General features: G+C 32.5%; 1 protein-coding gene across 4 annotated transcripts in view; it reads right to left on the bottom strand.

The window, feature by feature from the left end:
* Positions 1–25,979, bottom strand: part of sky (GTPase-activating protein skywalker) — a 91,898-nt gene that overhangs the window by 10,499 nt on the left and 55,420 nt on the right. For 2 of the 4 annotated variants that reach the window (XM_088035207.1, XM_088035205.1), the window contains exons 4-6: positions 19,531–19,677; positions 9,347–9,700; positions 5,200–5,229 (exon numbers count right to left, since the gene is read on the bottom strand). In XM_088035207.1, the coding sequence (XP_087891333.1) occupies positions 5,200–5,229; positions 9,347–9,700; positions 19,531–19,677 (531 nt within the window). The remainder of the gene's footprint in view (positions 1–5,199; positions 5,230–9,346; positions 9,701–19,530; positions 19,678–25,979) is intronic. The other 2 variants (XM_088035206.1, XM_088035204.1) reach the window with 1 other exon arrangement.

Raw genomic sequence — 25,979 nt, forward strand, 5'->3', positions numbered from 1 at the left:
AAGAGAAAAAAGACCCTCAACATTTCCAAAAGATGCAAAATCATAGTCGGCTATGAAAAAAATAATTTCCCACGCCCAATTTTGGACATCCCTGCGTTCGGTCTGTCAATAATCGCTGACGTTCTTGACATTTGTAATATTTCTCATTTGAGGTTATGTTTTCTTGGATTTTTTGCACCAAAACGTTGCCTGATGCATTGGTGATTAGTTTCCAATTTCAAAAGATCGAGATAAATCGTTCTGCGCAAGTTTAAATCAATGATATTCATCATCATGCTCAAAAGTAAACATAACCTCAAATGAGAAATATCAAAAATGTTGAGAAACGATGCTCGGTCCAATGCATTGTGTGATTACTTACCAAAAGATCGAGATAACATATCCGTGAATGTGCAAGTTTAAATCAATCGTACTGATCATAACACTCAAAAATAAACATAACCTCAAATGAATGTCACAAATGTCAAGAACGTCACGGATTGATCAACAAGTCAGGGATGTCCAAAATCTAAACTTGCTGTAGAAGTCGATTATTTCATAGCCGACTATCAGTTTGAATCTTTTGGAAATGTTGAGGTTCTTTTTTGTCGTTTTCTCGCCAACTTGACTTGCTAGACGGTTGATTTTTGGCACACGCGTATAATTATTGATGTTTTATAAAACTACATAACTCTTAAATAACTGAAATTTAAAATAAGACAAGTAAAATTTACATTTTTAAGACTAGGGTGGCGTTGGTAATGTCACATTCATCCTTACCTATTCAAGAAATTATATTTTAAATTTTGGAAAAATCCGTTCATAAATAAGAAAGATATTGAGCCCGAAAGTCTTAGATGGGCCACCCTGTATAGATTAGATATACAGGGTGTCCCAGAACTCATGACCCAGAGAGCAAGGGAAGGTGCCGGCAGCAATACAGATGGTAAATTTTAAAACAAAAATTGCTTAATAGTACTAGAGAAAAGACAAAAAATTAACAACCAATCCCGGAAGCTTATTCTAGAGATGGAGTAAAATTTCCTAGGCAACAAGAGTGTAATGTTCACCTGACCAATGAACGATGGTATGTATCCATAGTTACCGATTTTCAAATTCTGTTCAGCTTCCGGATTGGCTACCGTTTTTTTTGTCTTAACTCGATTATTTTTTGAGCTAGAAAATTTTTATTTCGAAATTTTGGTTCAGAATTGCTGCCTTCATAAGCCTTTTTTCTCTGGGTCACGAGTTCTGGGACAACCTGTATATTCATTAGATATAGATTTTCTATACAGGGTAATTTTTAAAAAACGACAGGTATTGTAGAATTTTTATTTATGAACTGATTTCAAAAATTTAAAAAACAAATTAAATGGTTTTTAATTTACGATAAACTGATGATTTTAGAATTTTTCTAAATGTCTTAGTATCTTTTGGGCGATATTCAACTTTCTTATTTTAAATTGGCACCCATATTTTTCTTTCACAATCTTTTTAAAATTATTGATAACAAAAGACAATAATAATTACAAATCAGAAAAAACATCTACCTAATTTAATTAACATACTGTTGAAACGCCATCCCGTTTTTTTCATTGCACAATTGACACCATGCACCTAGGTTTTATTAACTTTTATTGCCTATTTTTTTCAATTTTGATAATTTTTTTTAAAATATTTTTGTAAAAGTAGAACATGTTACACATTTCTGAATCAAGAAAATTAATCTGTTCCAAATTATGCAAAAAAAATATGGGTGCCAATTTAAAATAAGAAAGTTGAATATCACCCAAAAGATACTAAGACATTTAGAAAAATTCTAAAATCATCAGGTTATAGTTAATTAAGAATCATTTAATTTGTTTTTTTAATTCTCGGAATCGGTTCATAAATAAAAATTCTACAACGCCTGCGGTTTTTTAAAAATCACCCTGTATATTCTTTTAGAACCTCTACATTTTCTCTGAATTCATCTTTAAATTTTCTTTAGATCTCTATATTTTATATAGCGGATTGGATTCTCCTTAAATTGTCTATGCGGATTTTCTATAGTTTTTCTGACATTCTCCAAATTATTTCATACTCTTCTTTGAAGATTTTCTTTAGATTCTTTCTAAATTCTCCGTACAATAATTTCTTTAAATTTTTCTTAGGTTGTCTATATTTTCTTTGAACCTTATCGCTTCTCTTCTTATTTTCTCTATATTTTCTGTAAACCCACCTTGTTTTTCGGTAAATACTTTTTAGAGTTTCCTTGGTTTTTAAGCCCCTTCTTCTTCTTTAAATCCGCCTCTGTTAACTTAGTATCTAATAGAACCTCATCTTTTAAAGGACACTTAAACTTGCGTTCTTTTTGCCTGAATTTAGTTATGATTCTGAAATAAAACTACTGACATTTGATCAATTTGATTAGGGTTTGCCGTAAAAATTTTCCGATGTTGCTGTAATTTTAAGGTCACTTGGTAGATATATTTGTTAGACTTTTTTATTAGGAGAGAAAGTTTGCGAAACAAAAATAAAAGATGTTCCACAAGAATTTAAACATAAATACAAACAGCGTGAACAATGACACATAAAGACGACAACAAATGCAAAAATCAAACCAAAAAAACATTGCTGTAAAAGTGGTACTTTTCAAAATCTGTGCTATTCATATTGATAAACCTAAATGCACTGGAATTTCAACACTTCTAACAGTTTCATGCATGCTCTATTTAAGTTATTCAAAGAAACACCAAACACATTAATTTGGTTTTACAAGTTTGTGTTGCACCAGTTATAAATCGTAAAAACGAATGTATTTAAACTAAATTTAACTTTTATCCAAGGATTAGAACCCCCAGATAAAATTTTTGCTTACTTTTCTGCCAGTCAAGATGTTGCAAATTATTGCAATAATATAAAAGTTTAACAAGACACAATTTCATGGAAAAAATTAGAAATAGTAGCAATTTGCTCGAAATACGACGATGGAAGATGCTATGAAGCAAAAGGTAATAAATTGGCTAAAATTGATCTGAAGCCAAATTCAATACAGGAGATAATAAAACTGTTTATACCTATCATAAGAGGAACCATTGAAGTTAAAATCGAACTTGGAAATCAACATTATACAGAGGAAAATTTATTGATCAGTTTAAAAGAAGCTTAAAAATTGTAGAAAAAAAAAGTTTGCCAACTGGAAGCAGTTAGTCCCGAGACAAAAATTCTTGCTTCTCTAACCTCGTCGACAATTAGATACGGGGAAGAAGAAAACTCGACAATAGTTGTTGGCGAAAATGTGAAAATGGACGAGAATATCGTTGGCGATTGGAAAAGAAAGGTGAAAATTGCAGTCTTTTCTCTCATGCCAATGGCAACTGTTACTTTCAGAAAATATACAGTCTGTATCTTTAGAATTTTCATCTGTTTAGGGCCGCTTTTACAAAGCAGGTATAAATTGAGAATAGCATTATTCCTTAGATAAACCCTGGAAATGGGTTTTATAATCAGTGGTTAGTTCGTAGAATAGAAAAACTTGGGTATAACCATGGGTATTTCTTATTCGGTCGACCGGCGATGGGATAGTGAGTTATTCCTGGTAAAAGTGTCATAATTAACATATTTCACTTCAAATATTTTTGCAAAGTGCTTCAGACAAGTTGAAAGTTCAAAAAAGCTCTATAATGTTGCATCAAAATTGGCGGCTAAAAAATAATGATTTGCATGAGAAATTTTTAATTTTTTTGCAACTTTATCCAAAAAATGTAATAGAGAATGTTATAAAGAGTTAAAAAAATTAAATATACAATATTTATTAGAAAAATTAAGATACAAATCCTCAAAGATTTCTAGGAACTTTATCTAAAGCAAATGAAGATAAACTCCAAATAGAGAATGTAAACGAATTTAAAAAAGATGGATGATCTAGTAAGTTTTGTACAAATGTGTAAAATATGTACCATTTGAAATTGCAAATTAGGAAAAAATTTAATCATATTTAAATTTAAAGAATAATAAAATAAATAAAGTTAGTGAAGTGGAAGTTGTTGAATTCTAAACAATCTTGGATTGATAAATAATATCTGAAAAGTTCTAAAAAAGGAGGAAACTAAGAATATATTTATAGCCATAAATAGGTTAATATTATAAATAAACCTGAATAAAGGTATGTTAACAATATTTTTCTATATTTTTTTACGCTTTTTTAATTTCATATAACAAAAAAATTATACGTGATACGAAGTTTTTGAGACAAAGGTATTGTTTAGTACTTTGCTTAGATTTCAAAACACCAACTTTCAAAAAAGGTACTCAAAATTAATTTCAATTTATCGAACAGTGTAATTAATTACATCCAATTGATTCACTGAAGCTACAAAAGTCTGCTAGTAGATATTAGGCTCATGGTTTCAGTCGCATCACGTGAATACGATTAGTTGTAGAACGAATTCTATTTTGAATGAATCTCAACAAATTTCCAAATGTCTCATTACTTAAACGGAACCTTCAAATTTCTAATCATTTTCGATAACTAGTTAGTAAAAATCAATCTACAAACCTCATCATCATCCGAATCAAATATTGGCACATCATTTATCAACATTTTGGGATTTTAAAAATTGCAAACCACAACGTAAACCGTCTTTGCCCCGTTCATTTGACAAAGAAAATTAAATAAAACTTGGGGAATTTTATTTCCAGTGTTACCAATTTCGCTTATCTCCAGTATAGCCAACCTAGACCGAAAAAGTACTTGTAAAATTGGTCACCATTGATACCAGGAATTAACCGGCGGTATAAAATTATGCCTAGCTTATACAGGGTTTATACCTGATTTGTAAAAGCGGCCCTTAGTGTTACAACGATACAGAACCATGCAAAACCTCTCCACCGCAACAGCAACAGAAAACGAAAGAAAACCTTCGCAAATGTGTTTCAAGAGAGAAAGAAAGAGGTAACAATGAATATGGATGATCGTTATAAATGCTCAACTTTAGTGATGTTAGGATGATGTTTAATAAATGGTTTCGTTATATTATTACAAGATGGCGGTCTCATTTCGCGCAGAGTTCGATAATCGAAAAAGTTTATTTATATGCGTTGCACTCAAACCGCGCCACGCCCACAATTAATAATAACAGATCCGAAATCAGACTGCCATTTCGAGTGTGATGACATGGAACATGGAACAAGACAGGAATGTTCTGCATACTTTAGAAAAATCTAATAATACAATACCATTTCATTGTACATCTCTTCCGACATTCTCTGAAATGCAAAGTAATGTCTCTACACTAGTGCTTTGAACGAGTTATATAAAATATAAACAAAAGAATGTTATAAATCGGCCCACACGTGATTCGTCACAGTGACAAATCATGTGTGGTACTATCAGTCGTTCTCATTATTTGCTGCAGGCAATTTAAGTTATTAGAAACTAGTCCAAAAATAACTAGCAGAGATCCTTTAACTATTAATAAATTATTGTTTAATGGCTAAAGGATATTGGTTTGTTGTCGCTGGAATTTTATTAGTCGTAATTTTAGGTGCAAACCTTCGTTAAAGCGTGCTCGTTTTGACCTTATGAATTCATTTACTGTGTTTGATTTGGAGTTGCAAAGTTGAGTCGGCGCAAAAACATGAAAATCCACGTCCCTTTTATTTCTGTTTTTACATTGTTGTTAAAAGTTTTCACAGATTAATTTAAAAAACCTTTTCGAAATTGTGCTTTGATGAGACTCACCTTGTCGCTCTGTTTCCATATGTTTTTACGAGTTTCAGTTCAAATTCACGTCATGTCATGTCAAGTTAGTTGGCAACTATTTTAATTTACGACTGGGAAACGAAGGTTTTCTCAATTTTTTATTATGAAGAGTGACTAGAGAGGCGGAGGAAAATTTGCACAAAATCCAAGAAGAATTTATAAAACATTTAGAGACAATTTGGAGACTGATAAAAATAAATTTTTGAAATTCTAAGGCAAATGTTAAGAAATTCTAGACAGAATTCAGGAAGAATTTATAAAAACTCTAACTAGTATATCTGACTAGTAGGCATTCTAAGAAATCTATGAACGAATTTGGAAAAAATAAAATTAACTGAAAATTTCGAAAAAATCCAAAGAGAATTTAGTAAATTTAGTAAAGTTTTTAATTTTCAGGTTCTAAACCACAACTAGAACAGTTTATTTCTCAAAATTTACTTTGCTCCATGTTTGAGGTTAACTGAAAATGTCAGTTGAAAAATCGAAACCCACATTTGTAATGAGTGGCAAATTTCTTTGACATTTCATGGCCACCCTCCATGCTAGAAACATTTATAAACACCTTGTATTAGAGCCCGAAATTTTTTGATTGACATACTACAGAAATACCCTGGAAAATGTTGGTGCTTCTTGAAAGCAACCACTTCCTAATAATTTTTGACAAAAAGCAGGCATTGAAAAATTTGACGTATCTAATTTGGCACGAATAATGCATTTTAATTTTTCGAGGAAAATTGCTCATGAAAACGAAAATTAACAATGTGTTCTAGAACATCTCCTCTTTTCAAAGAAATCAAGTTTTAAATCATCGTAGGTTGAATTACAAGGAAATCAGGGGAATTTAGATCAAATCCCCAAAAAATTAGGAGAAGTTGGGTGAAATCACAATGACATCAGAGGAACTTTTACGAAATCAAAAGAAAATAAGGGAAAGTTTAACGAAATCACAAGAAAATCAGAAGAATTTAGACAAAATCACAAGAAAATAAGGAGAATTTGGACGAAATCAGAAGGAAATCAGGGGAATTTAGATAAAATCACAAGGAAATAAGGAGAAGTTGGTCGAAAGCAAGAAGAAATCAGGGAAAGTTTAACGAAATCACAAGGAAATAAGAGAAAATTGGGCGAAATTACAAGAAAATCGGAGGAATTTAGAACAAATCCCAAAAAAATTAAGAGAGGTTGAGCGAAATCACTATGAGAGATCGGAGGAGTTTTTATGAAATCAAAAGAAAATAAGGGAAAGTTGGACGAAATCACAAAGAAATCAGGAGAATTTAGACAAAAAATAAGAGGAAATTAGACGAATTCACAAGAGAATCAAAAGAATTGAAACAAAATCTCAAGGAAATAAGGAGAAGTTAGACGAAATCATAAGAAAATCAGGGGAATTTAGACAAAATTACAAGGAAATAAGGAGAAGTTGGTTGAAATCAAGAGAAAATCAGGGAAAAGTTTTTAAAATTACAAGATAATAAGAGAAAGATGGGCAAAATTACAAGAAAATCAGGGGAATTTAGACCAAATCCCAAAAAAATTAGGAGAGGTTGGGCGAAATCACAATGAGATCGGAGGAGTTTTTACGAAATCAAAAGAAAATAAGGAAAAGTTGGACGAAATCACAAAGAAATTAGGAGGATTTAGACAAAAAATAAGAGGAAATTAGACGAAATCACAAGAGAATCAAAAGAATTCAAACAAAATCACGAGGAAATAAGGAGAAGTTAGACGAAATCATAAGGAAATCAGGGGAATTTAGACAAATCACAAACAAATTAAAGAGAGGTTGAGCGAAATCACGATATTTTGTGTCCAAGTCTGTGATTTTTAGGTTTCTAACCATAACTAGAACAGTTTTTTTGTCAAAATTAACTTTGCTCTATGATTGAGGTTAACTGAAAATGTCAGTTGAAAAATCGAAACCCACATTTGTAATGAGCGGCAAATTTCTTTGATATTTCATAGCCACCCTTGATGCTAGAAACATTTATAAACACCTTGTAACAAGATATCTAATTACTAGGCAATCTAAGAAATCTATGAACGAATTTCGAAAAAGTAAAATTAACTGAAAAAATCCATAAAATTTCAAGAAAATCCAAAGAGAATTTAGTAATTTAGAAAACTTAAACAAAAATTTAGATATCCAAGAAAATTATAAAAAAATATTTAAAATTATAATTATAAATCTAAACAGAATCAAAAACTCCAAAGACAATTCAAAAGAAATTAGAAGATAAATCCAATCCAGAGTATTTCTAAAAAGAGTGTAACAGAGAAAATAAAAAGAAGCTGGAGTGAACACAAAGAGAATCTAGGAAATCAAAAAAATCCAGATAAAATTTAAAGAAAATTATAGATTTTAAATTTACAGAGAATTTTGGAAATCCAAAGAAAATGGATTGATAATTTCAGAAGAATTTAAAGAAAATCCAAAGTAAAAGTTAATACAGAGCACCTAAAGAAAACCTAGAAAATTCAAACCGAATTGAGAAAAGAATTTTAAGATAAGTATCCATTTTCTAAAGTGCCAATATTTTGCCATGCGCCCAAAGCCTCAACTGGGCTTAATCCGCCTCTGTGTGACAATATCATTACGCAAACGCTTTTATAACACCCTGTCTAGTACGCAGCGTAGCTACATTGTTAACATCGAATTTATTAATTTTGTATAGTGTAAACATAACTTTTTCTGACATTTCGACATGAATTTGTATTGCGAAGACGTATATAAAAATTAACTATCAATATAACAAAGAAGAAGAAGAAGAAGAAGAAGAAGAAAAAGAACTACACGGTATTTATAAATGTTTCTAGCATCAAGGGTGACAATAAAATGCCAAAGAAATTTGCCGCTCATTACAAATGTGGGTTTAGATTTTTCAACTGCCATTTGCAGTTAACCTCAATCATAGAGCAAAGTTAATTTTGACAAAAAACTGTTCTACTTATGGTTTGAAACCTGAAGGACTCAAAATCGTAACAGAAACAGTGACATTTTAAGTGTAGTTGAACAGTTATATTCACTATGAAAACAAAGCGGCAAAGCAGTGCATGGCAGAAATTCCATGCTAGAAACGTTTTTAAACACCTTATAAATTCTTTAATTTTTCTGAAACTGTAACAAATTAGTACAATCGCAGGCTAAAATTTTGAGTCTCCAAAATTATTAAATGACAAATAAAAGACTCAACTAGTCTCAAATATTTAAAAAAGTTTTGTGACCGCAACTGTAGTAGTTGATATCTATCATTAACTTCAAATTGTTTAGAATAAAAAATAGTTTTTCGGTCGTTTCTTCAATCCCTTATTAAATATGAAAAAACGAGCACGCTTTACAATAGGTAAACTTTCTAGCCAGGCCTAAATACATTGTGAAACTACTTGTTATTGTGTTAAAAAATCAAATATAATACATGATGCACTAAGAGCAAAAAATATGCATAAAAATAAACAAGAATGAAATAAATATGTACAAAAGACCACTACCACAAAGAAACAAACACCATAAAAAGCAAAAAATATAAAAACGCAACAAATAAAAGAACTCGAAATATTTGACAAAACTTCTTAATAATTTCATAGATATGTAAATAGTAATTGTTAATTCCGACGACTTACCTCTCTGATTGTAAGTGTATGAGAAACCATCTGTATGTTATTTTGGCTCTGGCTATTGGGCAGATTCTCACTTGATCTGGACCTAACCAGCTGTCGCGATCCATTTATCACATTTTTGCTTTTCAATACCATTTCAGTGCGAATGAAAACACGCGAGATGTACGCTGAACTGAGCCCACGGATTCCGAAAGCGGCCTTCAACACTTTCTGCGGAGTTACCGGCATCTCTTTGCAGAATTTGTTCAAAGCCGAATCGATGCCGTTCTTCTGGATCTCCATCAGCCATTCCGATGAGGGTGACGACGATGACTTATGAAACAGGATGAGAATTGCCATTGCTGTCCGGTACAGAACCTGGAACGGAAATAGCCTAGATTGATGAATAAAGTTGCACCCGATAAAGACTTCAAGGAAACGCCAGCGCAGTGCATTAATAAATGATAAATGATAATTTATTAATACAGATCCTGTATAAAGTGGGGGCCGGGGTGGAAAACTCATGCAGCGAGGCTTTTCCACGAAGCCTTGGCAAATATACAAGGTGATTTTTTAAAAACGGCAGGCGTTGTAGAATTTTTATAATGAACCGATTTCAAATTAAATGGTTTTTAATTTACTATAATTTAGAATTTAGAATTTTTGTAAATGTCATAATATCTTTTGGGTGATATTTAACTTTCTTATTTTAAATTGGCACCCATATTTTTTTTTCATAATTTGGAAGACATTAATTTTCTTTCTTTACTTTTAACAAAAAATATTTTTAAAAAAATTATTAAAATTGAAAAAAAATAGACAATAAAAGTTAATAAAATCTAGGTACATGGTATCAATTGTGCAATGAAAAAAACGGGATGGCGTTTCAACAGTATTTTAATTAAATTAGGCAGATGTTTTTTCTGATTTGTAATTATTATTGTCTTTATTGTCTTTTGTTATCAATAATTTCAAAAAAGATTGCCAATCCTTTCTGTTATTTGCTGATTTTTGACATTACAATAACGGTATTGTGTTATTTGACAGCACGCACCTAGTTTTTATTTTTTAATTTTATTTGCCTACATTTTTTCATTTTTGATAATTTTTTTAAAAATATTTTTTGTTAAAAGTAGAACATTTTACACATTTCTGAATCAAGAAAATTAATATCTTCCAAATTATGCAAAAAAAAATGTGGGTGCCAATTTAAAATAAGAAAGTTAAATATCGCCCAAAAGATATTAAGACATTTAGAAAAATTCTAAAATCATCAGTTTATAGTAAATTAAAAACCATTTAATTTGTTTTTTTAATTTTTGAAATCGGTTCATAAATAAAAATTCTACAACGCCTGCCGTTTTTTAAAAATCACCCTGTATATGTAGATTGCAGTTTCATTAGGAAAAAATATAGAGAGATCAATTTGAAGTCACCTTTGAAAATTAATTTACATGTCTTTGATAGATCGGTATGGTGCTGTTGTCAAATAAACTGCAAGAACCAAGATGGCGGAAGGGACAATTCTAAATCAGATCACAACTAAATTCTTAGAGAAAAACAAAGGAATGTTCAGAATTCAATTCATCAGTTTATAGTAAATTAAAAACCATTTAATTTGTTTTTTTAATTTTTGAAATCGGTTCATAAATAAAAATTCTACAACGCCTGCCGTTTTTTAAAAATCACCCTGTATATGTAGATTGCAGTTTCATTAGGAAAAAATATAGAGTGGTCAATATGACGTCACCTTTGGAAATTAGTTTACATGTCTTTGATAGATCGGTCTAGTTTATCTGTCAAATAAACTGCAAGAACCAAGATGGCGGAAAAACAATTCTAAATCAGATCACAACTAAATTCTTAGAGGAAAACAAAGGAAAGTTCAGAATTCAATAGTTATAATGATCACCCAAAATATTATAAGATATAAAATAAAATTTCCATTCCAGATAGGCCGTGCATTTAAAACGCATGTCGACTTCTTGGTCAAAAACAGTCAAATCTTTAAAATATATTTATATTTAGTTTTTATATGTCAAAACTGATGGGACGAAGTTAAGTAGAGTATAAAATGTTACTTCTGGACCATGGCATTTGGCGTGTTAAAAATCAGGGTTGAATCTTACAAATTTAGCTGTTTGCCCAAAAACTAACAACCGAATAAGGCCTAAAACCTCTCAAAAAGCATTAATTTTTTATCCACCCCAAAAGTACCCAAATATGAGTAGACCACCAAAAATTGGACACACGAAAAAGCCGTTAAAATCTTCCAAAATAATGCAAAATTATATCAAGAACGTCCTAAAAAACTAACAAAATACCTTGTTTTTACACACCCCAAAATGGCTTTTTACTTCTGGACCAGGATATTTGGCGTCTTAAAAATCACGGCAAAATCCTACAAATTTAGCTGTTTGCCCAAAAGCAAACAACCGAAAAAGGGCTAAACCCTCTCAAAAAGCATTAATTTTTATGCACCCCAAAAGTAGTCAAATATCTGTAGATGGCTTTTTATTTCTGGACCAAACCATTTGGCGCATGCAAAAAAAGGGAAAAACAACACCAAATCAAGGAGAGTTGGTACCGGGACATTTGGCGTTTTAAAAACTGGGGAGAATCTTACAAATTCCGCTGTTTCCTCAAAAGTAAACAATCGAAAAAGACCTAAAATCATCAATTTTTCTGCGCCCCAAAAATCTATAGACCATCAGAAATTGGACACATGATAAAACCATTTAAAACCTTGTAATGGCACGATTTGAATTTAAAAGTACCGCCGCCGCGAGGCGGAAGTGACATCGCCACCCGCCCGCCTAGCGGAAGATACGGAAAGGGATGTTGACCAGTGGAGATCACTTCCGCCTAGTACTCCAAACAGAGCAGTCGTCTTTGTTCGAGTGGTGCCGCCATTGTTGAAAAAAAACAATTCTTTTGTAGTGACTTCGCGCTACCGCTTTTGTTTTCTTTGTGCATTGTTTGTTTTGTTTAGTTTCTTTTAGTTTTGTTTTGCATGCGTTAACATTTAGTAGTTTTTTTTTATTAAATTGTAAACGTTAGTGTAAGTGGGTAAAAGGGTTGCCGGTAAGCTAACGCTGAAAAGGTATGTAAAATGTTAATTTGTTCTTCGGTCGAGAAAGCTTTGATTGTTAGCAGGTTTCTGGGAGGTTTTTCGTGTTCAAATGTTAAGGGAAATGGGGTTGAAGCGTGGGTGCTACTCCCAGGAAACTTGTTACTTTCTCTTGTATTTGTAATTATGTGACTAAATACTTAATGTTGGGGGGGCGCATGTCGGTTTTCGAGGACTTTTCCAAATTTGCATGTTTCAGAATGGGCGTGGGAAAAAGCGCGCCAATTCTGGCGCGTCGCTTCGGTGACAGTTAGGGTGGTTGGGGGCGCCATTTTGAGCGCGTCCTAAAACGTTGTTGTATTTTTCTTATTTTCTATATTTTCTGACAAGTCGTAACGTGTCGTACGATGCCGCGATTCAAAAATTCTTGTTCTTTTTTTTGTCGTTCAAGAAATGAAGAAAGAAGAAGAGGGCCCAAGTCGTCATGTATGTCTTGTCTGTTTCAGCCGATACCACGCGGGACTTTGATTTAGGTGATTTATCGTAATGATCCTCGGTCGATATTAGAGTGTGATTGCTAAAACCGTCTTTTGTTTCCCGCGAGAGTGAGAATGTGGAGGGAATGAGTGTCATTGGTCGTTCGGTTTTCAGCGGCAAATTCAAACGCTTTATCTTTTCGGGTGTCCGTATTCTGACTGGAGGCCTTTGAGGTACTCCCACAGTGGAGTGTTGCGGGTGCTAGTCGGCCGGGTTCGTCCGGAAACGCCGTCGCCCGTAAACCCAGTCCCGGGTGTATTTTATTATCCGAAAATTCCAAAGATGTGATGATGATCTAATGTGCTATGATTTGGACGAAAACTGAGAAGAAGAGGCAGGCAAACCGCAATACGACAATCAACTTGCAATTCAAATTTCTCGTAAATCCAAAACAAATCGTACAGACGCGTTACTACGCTTTCATAATTGTAATTTTCTTGTTCAAATCATTGTAATCTTTGTAACCGTTTTTGAAAAGATCGAGTATTATGGGTAGCTTAGTAGTTGACTGTGAAGGCTAGGTTTTTATCCCACTGGGTTTTTAGTCCAGCCAGTCTTGTAATGAGTGGTGGTGTTCATGTAAATTTTGCTTTTTGTTTTCGATGACTGTAAACGAGTTTCGACGTTTTGACTAAACACACTCACTACAGGTCTAACGGTCCGTTGCATGACTAGTTTTTTTCATTTTCCGTATTCTAAATCACTAACTACACTAATTTTCCAAAGCAAATAACATCAAAGATCAACGTTTACTAATACAGCTCTCCAACCCATTTGTTGTTTTATTTCACTCTTCCGTTTGTGTCGCTTTTGCCCGTTACACTAAAGAACCGAGGTCCGTTTTCTAAATTTTCTTTAGTAATTTTGTTTTTCTCAAACACATCGTAGGTCCTAACCATTTTTTTGACGATCACAGCCAAACTTTGGATTTTAAATTTCGCGGTCTTTTAGCGCCATTTTTAAATATGTTTTGTGTGTATGTTAATGTCTTTTGGCGGGCCTTTTGGGTTATTACAACGACTTTCCACAAATTTCAGAAAACTCCAATCGAAGCCGACAATCATTGTGACATTGGTTAAGCAGTACGTATTGGGGGAATATAAAGTTGGTTTTTGTATATGAACCCTTGAGTACTTTTTATAAGGTTATGGAATTTTGTACCCGTTAGTTGACGAATTTCGTGAACTAAATTTAAATAATGTTACCCTAATTTGTCTTCAATCGCTTTTGTATCCCAATAGCCCCACTACCAACATGAACTTCGTGCATTCAGGCGAATAACTCGTTCAGCTTATTGTTAATATGAGTTGAAAATCAAATCTATGGACAGGAAAATGGAAGAAGGAAGACCACCACATGTGGTACTAGCAAAGTACATCACAAAACCTGCGTTATGAACAGAAATGTTTCAATGGCCTAAAAAATAAGCAAAAATCTTGTAAAGTGTAAGTTTGTCGGCCTCAACGGGAAACGTCATCAAAATCTGTTGTAGGACCAACTGACTTGCTACACTTAATCTAAAAAAGGCACCTCATAAAACAGCAGAAGGACAAGATACAGTCATTGCACTGAACACTGCAGATACACAGCCTCAGGAGGGAGATACAGCATCGCTTTCATCATCAGCGGCAGAAGATGATTGACTTTAAGCCACTTCCTGCTTCCTCATAATGAAAGGGAACACTGAAAATGCAATAGAACAAGAAATACACATAAGATAGGCAAAACAGGTTCTATAATCTAAGTGACGTACGAAGGTCCTTAAACACATGGGTGCTAACTCATAGCTATACATTCATAGAGAAAATGTAGTAGAATAAAAGATTTGATTAAAATTATTTTATTGTCGTTAAGTTAGATGCTGCACTATTTCTTTGGTTTTTGGATACAACGTTGAATCTTCATTTTACCTGAAATTAATCATTGATGTATCTTAACTACTGCTGCCTCAGTTCTTAGTAAATACATATATTTTCCACCTGCTTATCAGTTACACTATATCATTTTATTGTCTTACTGACAAATATGACTAATATCAGTCTCATCTATTTGCAGACTTGCACTTGGTTTCTTGTTACTTCATAAAAAAATCACAAGGTTTTATTGCAACAATCTGTATTTCAGTGTTGTGCACCCTCAAGTTCTTGAATATTTTTCCACATTCAAACTTCTCAACTATTCAACTATTTAATATACCCTTAGTCATTTCCTCACTATACGCGTCACTTGCATTTTCCATGTATGTCCGTCCTATGCTTTTTTTCAGTTCTTCTTTAGGTCTAATAATTTTTATATTTCTCGCTACAGTTCACAACATATAAACAATTTATATATAACACTTATGCCCTTACTGTATACAGGTGGAATCGTTGAAACACTGCCAAAGACAACGCTAGAGGCTCAAACACATGACTCGCACTTCAATGGAATTGATCGTAATGTTGGTTTGCTCACTCACTTCTTACGTACTCAAATGGTCTCCTGTAGTGTTAGAAATAGATTTAATTTTGTATTTTAGGGTGTTAAGCAAATAATTTTGCCATAACCTTAATATTTGCTCCTGATATTCGTTTTGTTGATGTTGATAATTGCAGTTGTTCTGTATAAACTCAATCAAGACCTTAAACCTGTATACATCTTCAAATTTGTAACTCTCTCTCTTCTAAATAGCGCTTGAAGAATATCTCATGTACTTCATTTTCTGCTCATGTATTTGCTACTTCCATTTATGCAATGCTTTCTCTCAGTTCTTTTTATATCGCATCATTATTACCACATTGTCTGCATAAGCTACAATATAAAAAGTGCTGATAGCATATTCTAATTAGAGCGTTACTGCATACAGGCCGAATCGTTGGAGATTGCCAAAGACAGTGCTTGACGTCCAAGAACTTTACTGAGTGTTGCTCTTCCTTAACGTGGCAAAATGTAATCGGTCCTAACGTCGTTTAGCTCACCTCTTACGTATTCACATAGTCTGTTATAATGTTGGAACCAAGTTTCTTTTTGTACCCACGGTTTACTCCTCATTTATTTTGAATACCGCATTTCAAGGTCATCATTTGTGACAGTTGTGGAGCTTTACGAAAAATTTAAGAGGATTTATGTATTGAAAACAATCACGAACAGGTCTTTGGGTGTTCCAGTACTCGTTTATGTTCAATTCAATGGATAAATCTTCTCAAATTTGCCGTAGAGCTCCACAATTTTCACAAATTATGACCTTGAAATGCGGTATTCAAAATAAATGAGGAGTATTTAAGTGTATTTTAAACAAATAAATTTAAGATAACCTTAAATTTTGTCAATGACAAATTTTACGTCAACAATTTTATGACAATTCCCTAGAATCTTGCGTCTCGTTCTAACCCATTGCTTTATGGACTATGTCTGTCTCTCTCGAATTGCGCACTGAAAACTAATAGCGGTACCTTATAAAACAGAAACTTTGATCTAGTGACCTTATATCGTTTTGTTTATAAAATTTTATTATAAAAATGTGTAATCACAAAATAAAAAAACCTCAAATTTAGTAAGTTGTGTAACAAAAACAAATTATACAAGGTGTTTATAAATGTTTCTAGCATCAAGGGAGGCTTTGGAACTCCTGTCATGCGCTATTTTGCCGCTTTGTTTTCATATAGTGAATGTAACTATGTTCACAATTATTTCAAATGTCACTTACGTCTACGACCTTGGAATTACGGTTTTGTGTCAAAATTATAGATTTTCAGGCTTCCAACCACAACTCGAACAGTTTGTTTTCAAAACTAACTTTGTTCAATGATTGAGGTTAACTACAAATGTCAGTTGAAAAATCTAAACCCACATTTATTTGACATTTCATAGCCACCCTTGATGCTAGAAACATTTATAAACACCTTGTACTTAAAAAAACTTTAACGTTCACACCGTTACTACGAAACAATAATGACATTATTGGTTGCCTACCGTTGAATACAACAAACAATTTCTATAACGGGAAAAACGAGTTATAGCGTATTGTATTTTTGAGGGATGTTTATAGACCATACCAACGCTCGAGCATCGGCCGTCTTCTGTTTAATGAAAACGCTCAAAAGTCAAAATGCGTTATTCGTTATTAAATTTAAACGCTGGACGATCGAGCGTAATAAATAAATTTAGATACAATTGTTATGTACGCTATAATTAAATTCGGACAAAGACCTCATGAGCGTCCACACAGTGGACTAGTGCGTAGCATGCGAAGCAAATTTTATTTTTTTAATTAATAAGAAAATTAGCATAAACGTAATACATTCAATCCGAAACCGTTTGTATAAAATCCATTATAGGCGTGCTGATAAAACAGAACCGTGTTAGCGCATTTGTTGCCTGTTCAAATCTTGATAAAGCGCAAAATCTTTTTCATAGCGATAGAATATATTCTAAAATAAAAATTTCTAGTTCTAGTCCACTGTGTGGACGCTCATGAGGGCTTCGCCTGAATTTCAAAACGAATCAAAAAATTCAAAACGTATCCAAAAATTCAAAAAAATTTTAAAGGGCCTTATGTTTAGTCACAGCATAGACAATTAAGCTGGGTTTAACAATCTGTGAGTCGCAGACAGGAAGACTTTATTCTCTTTTTCTCTGCTAGATGGCAGATTTTTATTAACTAATATTAACAATGTGCATAATCGTAGATGGGAAGCGTAATACTTGGTTCAGAAATGAAAATCTATTTTGAGGTATTTAAAAACAAGAGCTCTTATTTGTCTAATATTTTTACCAGTCGCCATTCCGACCGGTGAATTTTTCGCATGCGCCAAATGCCATGGTCCAGAAGTAAAGATATTTTGGGGTGACTCAAAACAAGGAATTCTGTAAGGTTTTTTGGGTGCTTTTAACGTAATTAGGTTTGATTTTGGATGATTTTCAACAGTTTTCTGATGTGCCCAATTTCTGATTGGCTATTGATTTACAACAAGAAAAGAAACTTTTGAGTATTTTTTGGTCATATTAAAAACTATGATTTTTGAAGGATTTTATGTCTTTTTCGGTTGTTAACTTTTGGGAAAACATAAATTTTTAGGATCCTGCCTTGTTTTGTAAGGCGCCAAATATACCTCTTTGATTTGGTAATGTTTTTACTTTTTTTTGCATGCGCCAATTGGTCTGGTCCAGAAATACAAAGCCATTTGGAATGTCTAAAAACAACGGATTTGGAAAGTTTTTCAGAGTGCTCTTGAGATGATTTTGCATTATTTTGGGAGATTTTAACGGTTTTTTCATGTGCCCAATTTTTGGTGGTCTACAGATATTTGGGTACTTTTGGAGTGAACAAAAATTAATGCTTTTTGTCTTTTTTGGTTGTTGACATTTGAGAAAACAGCTAAATTTGTAGGATTTTGCCGTGATTTTTAAGACGCCAAATGCCCTGGTCCAGAAGAAACATTTTATACTCTACTAAGTTAGTTACGACATGAATAATTGAAAATTGAAAATATCAAGCGATCAAATTTGACAGTGTTAAATAACTTGACAAAATAAGTAATTTCAAAGCCGACTATGTTTTTATTCTAAGTTTCATGTTTAAATTATGAATTGCAAAAGCGAGCTGGCCCCTTTGGCTTCTTTCAAAATTAATGACATTTCCTGTCTGCCGTTTTTTTAAAATCACCCTGTATATGTAGATTGCAGTTTCATTAAGAAAAAATATAGGATGGTCAATATGAAGTCACCTTTGAAAATTAATTTACATGTCTTTGATAGATCGGTCTAGTTTATCTGTCAAATAAACTGCAAAAACCAAGATGGCGGAAAAAACAATTCTAAATCAGATCATAAATTCTTAGAGGAAAACAAAGGAAAGTTCAGAATTCAATAGTTATAATGGTGACCCAAAATATCTTAAGATATAAAATAAAATTTCCATTCCAGATAGGCCGCGCATTTAAAACGCATGTCGACTTCTTGGTCAAAAACAGTCAAATCTTTAAAATATATATTTAGTTTTTATATGTCAAAACTGATGGGACGAAGTTCGTTACGACATGAATAATTGAAAATTGAAAATATCAAGCGATCAAGTTTGACAGTGTTAAATGACTTTACAAAATAAGTATGTTTTTATTCTAAGTTTCATGTTTAAATTATGAATTGCAAAAGTGAGCTGGCCCCTTTGGCTTCTTTCAAAATTAATGACATTTCCCGTCTGAGTCCGCGCAAAAGAAAACTTTATTGTTAGATAAGGTTGTTTACTGGTCGGACATAATTTTGGGCTCCTGCCAGTATGATTAGTTTGAGTTACTGTTCCAGAGTGAGACCAGAAAAGAGTCTGCATAAGTTACGAAAATTATAGTTCTTTTGCACGCGTCCAACACAATAATTAGTTCGCCAGTTCGAAAATAAAACGTTATAATTCTCCACACTTGTGTAGGTGAAGCTGATAATTGAAAAAATCAGCTGTTTCGGTAAACATCAACAAACTGAGCCACATTTTTATCGTGAGAAGAGCTTTTTCGCTTGGCAACTGACGTTCGAAGGCATGAGCCAAAATGTGTATTAATACACCTGCGGTTTTATTAATAGAAATAAAGAGCGGTTGCTTAAGTGGAAATGCGATGGCGCCACCTACCTTGATTCCTTCATGAAAAAAACAGTCCATCACTCGGACTAAATGTTGAAAAGGAAGACCTTGGAAAATCCACCAAATCCAGTCCATGTAAATGCGTTCGGCTCTTGAGCTGTTGCAATGCCTTTGGAGATGAACAGCGGCACTTTTCTGAAAGAAATAAACAAAGCGTGTCATTATGACCTGTTTATAAACAGCGCAGCATAGTTTAACAGGACAAAACAAAAGTGAAATTTTCTTTTTTGTTCGTTTTTTAAAGAAATTGGAAAAATAGAGACGATGATTTTGACTATTTTTGATGAAGTTTAGTGCCTGCTATGAAAGTGAAGAAATGGAAACAAAAAATAAAAACAAAAAAAAAGATGACGCATTCAGACTTGACACTGCAAATATAATTTTTGTCATCGAGAGAGTTAAATAGGCTGAAACATAATTGGTACTGCATGAAACACCTCATTAGTGCCCGCTATTTGTTCGCATTTATCAATATTTCTTCTCAAAGCACCTGAGTGCCCTAACAGTTCTTGATTGGAGAACACAATTTCTTTCCTATTAAGGGTTAATAACACGTTTATTATAGAATGTGGACGTGCATTATCAACAAAGAAAATGTAATTTAAAAATCGGGAATGCTTAACACCTAACTTATATTATCAAAATTACAATTTATTCCCAAACACCAAATTTTGTCAAAAAATGCTGACGCGCGTTTCGATAGCAATGCTTATCATCATCAGAGCGATGATTAATCTAAAAACTAACAAATAATTCGTCCTTATACAGGGTCCGGCAACACTTGTGTCCACCCCCAAAATCGTCTTTAATTTTAAAAACAAAATTTTGAAAATTTGCATACGCTCATAGTTGACAAAGCTCTAGAAGCCGACCCAAAAATTTATTTTTTATCACTTATAGTATTGGCGTCGCGACGCCTTAAAATGTATTTTTTAGCTAATTGTGAAGGTTTGTGAAATCAACCCCTAATTTAATTTTTTTTTATTATAAGTGTGTTAAAAATATCTCAGTTGTGATTTTAGATTCAATGCAAATTGTCTTCAAAATTTGGGAAAAAAATGCGGTTTTATCAAGTTAGTTTCCAATTTCATTACGTCAAAATTGGGAACTACGTTTACACCCATCTGTCAACATCTTGTGTCACAAATGACATCTATCCTTTGGCTCGCTTTAGATTGTAACAAAAGTCTTAATTGGTGAAATTGTCACTTTGTGGATGTAAATTAACGATTTCTGGTGTCCATAAAGTGCAACATGCCCGTGTTAATCAAAATTAACCTTTATGTGTGAATGAAGTGGCTTGTGAAATTTTGGTGTAAACGTAGTTTCCCGCTGCGCTGTCAGAATTTTGAAAACTAACTTGATAAAACAGCGTTTTTTTCACGAATTTTAAACACTATTTGCATTAGATTTAAAATAAAAACTCAGATATTTGTATCACAGTTATGTTGAAAAAAAAATGAAATTGCGAATATTTCCGCAAGAACTCAAAAATCGCTAAAAATTATACTTCTTAAGCGTCGCGACGCCAACCAAACCGTGATAAAAAACAAATTTTAGCGTCAGCTTCTAGAGCTTTGTCAACTATGAGCGTATTCAAATTTTCAAAATTGTAACTTTAAAATTAAAGACGATTTTGGGGGTGGACGCAAGTGTTGCCGGACCCTGTATAAGGACGAATTATTTGTTAGTTTTTAGTTTAATCATCGCTTTGATGATGATAGAATTTCTATCGAAACGCGCGTCAGCATTTTTTGACCAAATTTGGTGTTTGGGAATAAATTGCAATTTTGATAATTTTTGTCAACACCAAGAATTGATCCAATAAATTTTCTTTGACCTAACTTATAATTTTGTCAGAGTCCTATATGTCTGTTTTGTAAATAAAAATCGTAGATATGCGAAATTAAATCAGTGAGAGTACATAAAGCGAGCGTGAATTCTTTGTATGAAGCTGTCTCGCATTCTTTACATTTCTGCATGAACTGAGTGGGCTCATTTTCAAACGGAAGCTAACTACTGCAGTGTTTCATTGGCACCACTTATTAACGAATTCCACGAGGCTATCAGCTACGGTTGGTCTAATTATTTAATAATTTTTTCAACAATTCAATTATTTCCAAATTAGAAATTAGCGCTCGTGTTTGACAATGAATAAGGATCGTTTTCCGAGAAATTTCCGATCATTTTATTTGAATATAACTTAAAACAAAAAAAATCGAGATTAAGTTGAAAATAAAAATTAATAAAGTAAGTTAGGGTAATTTCCGAATAAAAGTTACTGTACATAACTACATTATTAGAGATTATTTTTCGCCTTCTAAAAAAGACCTCGGTTATCTATTCAAACTATGTAAGCATTTACTCACAGAATACAGGGTGTTTCTGAAATGCGTGTACAAAACAGTTCTGCGATTTTCCAGAAGGAGTATGAAGTACAAAGTGTGTATAAATGTTTCTAGCATCAAGGGTGGCTATGAAATGTCAAAGAAATTTGCTGCTCATTACAAATATGGGTTTCGATTTGTCAACTGACATTTGCAGTTAACCTCAAACATGAAGTAAAGTAAGTTTTGAGAAATAAACTGTTCCAGTTGTGGCTTAAAACCTGAAAATCAAAAACTTGGGCTAAAAACCGTAACTAAAACGTCATTGAAGTAAGTAACATTACAAATAATTTTCAAGGTAGTTATATTCACTATGAAAACAGAGCGGCAAAATAGTGTACGACAGGAATTCCAAAGCCACGCTTGATGCTAGAAACATTTATAAACACCTTGTACAATATAGAATAAAACTACCAATAATCAATCGGCACCATTAACAGAATTTTCAACTTCAAAAGCTGTATAAAATTGAATTTGTTCTACGCCTTAATGATTGTAGTCATTTTTCTCAGAAAAACTTTAATTTGTTGTGAAAATAGTTGTAAACCTCCAGATAATGTTAAAAACTCGTAAATCTTCAAAATTCTCAAGACACAGCAATTGTGGGCACTTTTTTTGCCAATAGGCGGCACCGTTCTCGACTAATAGTGGGCACCATTTCTACCAAAATTGCAAAATTGTAAATTGGTATAATAATAATTATTATTCTAACAAAAAATATTTTTTAGGCGACTTAAACTGGAAATGAAATTTTAAGACCTCAAAAGCGGCCTAAAAGTAAGTCTTTTCTGGCCGCAAACATTTTTGGCCGATCTATGGTGGCGCCATCTATCCATAGTTTTACATATTACATAAAGATACCGACATTACCCCCAATTTTATAATTATTTGGGTAAAATCAAATCGACAAACTGCTGTAAAGTGCAACAAAGACGTGTTGAATTATTGAAAATGAACATGTCTAGCAGTGCTGCTGCAACAACATCAAAAAGCACATCAAACCTAATTTATACAAATTGTGAAGCTACACATGCCGAAACTGCAAATGTAAATAAAGAAAATATGAACTTTTCTGAAGGATTCATAAATATTTACAATTATTCAGTTGTTATAAATGATTAAATCAATAAATCATAAATAAAAATTAATTAACTTGTAAATTAATTGATGTCGCCTTGTGTATCACGGCCAAAAAGTGCCATTTTGCCCTCGCCTTCTTTCTGGCCTCGGCCATTAAAAACAGGCTCGGCCAAAAAAGAAACACTTTTTGGCCTTGGTACACAAATAACTATTTTGTAAAAGCCTTTTGTCCAAGTTTTTTCTTTTTGGCTCAGAATAGCACATTTGCTTTCTGCTTCTTTTCTTTCTCAATTTCCTTTGTCTTTTTCGATTCTTTGACAATTTTCTTTTTCGCTTTTTCAAATGTTTTTTTTTATATTCTGTGGTAGTAACCTTACTTTGGTATGAAATATGAACACATTACTGAAAAGAGAAATTCATTTTGACAGGATGTTACTTATCTTTTTATCATTCTTTTTTACTTTACCATTTCAAATTAGATACAAACAGTGTTAAATAAATGTTAAATGTTAATCTTTACTTGGAAATTTTATCATAAGTAGACTTGCTGGTTATTCAATAATCGGCAATGTCTATTAGCTATATGGTGAGCCGAAATATGGAAGAACACATGGGAAAAGAAAATAGATTTTGCAAGTGATTTAGTAAAGAAAAATTAACTAAAAGAAAACAAAAAATTTCAAAACGAATCGAAAAATATCGTCAACCAATAGTGACCACTCCTATGCTGACTATAGAAAAATGAGTTAGATTTTATCTAATACATGGGCACACCAAATACTAACAGTATTATTTTATAAATTTAATTAAAAAGTATCTGAATGGAAAGTTAGAACCTAGGATAACACGTTGTCACGAAGGACAAAAAAAATACCCACTGCAGATCAAAAAAAAAGAAGAAAATAACAAGCAAATTCTTAGCAAACAATTAAAGACAAGCTCACTTTTGGAAACGTGTGATAACCATCGAGTAAAATATCTTTTTGCCGACTATTAGCAGTACAATACTAATATATACAAAAACAATTTTTAAATCAAAATTTGACAAGGTAAAATTAACCCCAATCCACGTACTTTCTGCACCATTGGCAAAAAACGCATCTGGAATGACTTGCTTCTTAAGCAACCAGCAACTCGATTTTTTCTTAACTTTTAAATCAGTGTCGCACAAGCAAATTTTTGAAATTATTGCGTAACTTTATCTCGAAAACAACAAGACTTTTACTAATTTTTTTTCTCTTAATAGGCTCAATTTGTGACAAGGAATTACCACTCTTTTTGTACATGCATTTAAAAAACACCCTGTATAAGCACTTGACTAATTACCAATTATTATCTGGACCCCTGGGAACAGTTTAAAAAAACGTTGGAAAAAAGTGGATAGAAATGTATAAAGGAAAACTTTACAGGTTGATAAAATTAGTGAGAAGGTAAAAAATGTCAAACTGAGCCTCAATTACCCCAACTCACCGTATTTTAGTTTGTAAAAAATGTATGCAACCAACCATGTAGTGTGGTTATCTGATCGACTGATCAGTGATCGATCCTATTAGCTGCAACGATGGTTGCATAAATTCACTAGTGCAGCCAACAAGATTAAATTGAAAAGTGCCAAAAACTAAAACTTATTGTGAAATTGTTTTGTTTTTAGTTTACAGTGTTACGATGCAGCTATTCTTAAAAGTAATTTAATGCGATTTTGAATGTGATCGTTTCGAACTCGAACTCTCCAATTCCATTAAAAGATTCATTTAAACAATGCCTTTAGAAAAACAGAGGAAACTTCATAGTTTATTGTTTTTTTGCTCTTTTTTTTGGGAGACTGTTGTTGACATGGGCATTATTCTGACAATATTTAGTAAGTTGAGATGCCAGATTTATTTTGAGATCAAATTGGGCACAATTTCAAAATTTGAGATCACTGTGAATGATAGGAATTTTGTTGTTGTTGTTGTTATAATTACACCAAATTTTCCGTAATAAATACATGTGCTCTACGTACAAAAAAGCGATGAAACAAACATATGTATGTTTTATACTTCCCTAGGAGACGATGCAAAAATCAGGAACAAGATTTTTTAAGGGAATATAATACATACAATTTTTTCTCCAAAAGCCTTGTTAGCAATTAAAGCATTTAAAGAATTACAATTAAAAGAATGAATTACCATTTAGAACTTTTTTTTATTAAAATTCGTATCTTTGTCAGTTTTCAAGTCACGACAATGAAAAATATTACTTTTAAAGTGTTTACAAACTGTGCCAAAGGGCAGAATCTTAAAACCTTAAATAATGATTTCAGCAAATTTTATTTTTGGACGAACCAAAAAGTTTTGTTTTAGGTCGGACCAAAAATTCTTAACTCTTGTATGTTAAAATTCATATCTTTGTCAGATTTGAAGTTATGACAATGAAATTTGAGGAGGTTACTATGTCTAAAGTGTTCCATAAACTGTGCCAAAAGACAGAATTGTAGAACAAGAAATAGATATTTTAAAAAAATTTATGTTAAGACGAACCAAAATTTTTTAATTTTTTTATTAAAATTCGTATCTTTGTCAAATTTTAAGTTATGACAATCAAATTTTCTGACGTTCCTATTTCTAAAGTGTTCATTTACTGTGCCAAAAAACATAAATTCAAAACTTAAAATATAAATTAAAAAATAGCTATTTGTGTACCAAGGCCAAAAAGTTGTTCTTTTTTGGCTGAGCCTTTTTTTTAATGGCCGAGGCGATAGCCGAGGCCAGAAAGAAGGCGAGGGCAAAATGGCACTTTTTGGCCGTGTTACACACAAGATTTTTTAGGCGACATCATTAAATTTACAAGTTAATTAATTTTTATTTATGATTTATTGATTTAATCAATTACAACAACTGAATAATTGTAAATATTTATGAATCCTTCAGAAAAGTTCATATTTTCTTTATTTACATTTGCAGTTTCAGCACGTGTAGCTTCACAATTCGT

This window comes from Gnatocerus cornutus, chromosome 5 (genome assembly GCF_029298725.1).
Source record: "Gnatocerus cornutus isolate USDA-ARS CGAHR chromosome 5, icGnaCorn1.1, whole genome shotgun sequence".
In the NCBI taxonomy this organism is placed as follows: domain Eukaryota; kingdom Metazoa; phylum Arthropoda; class Insecta; order Coleoptera; family Tenebrionidae; genus Gnatocerus; species Gnatocerus cornutus.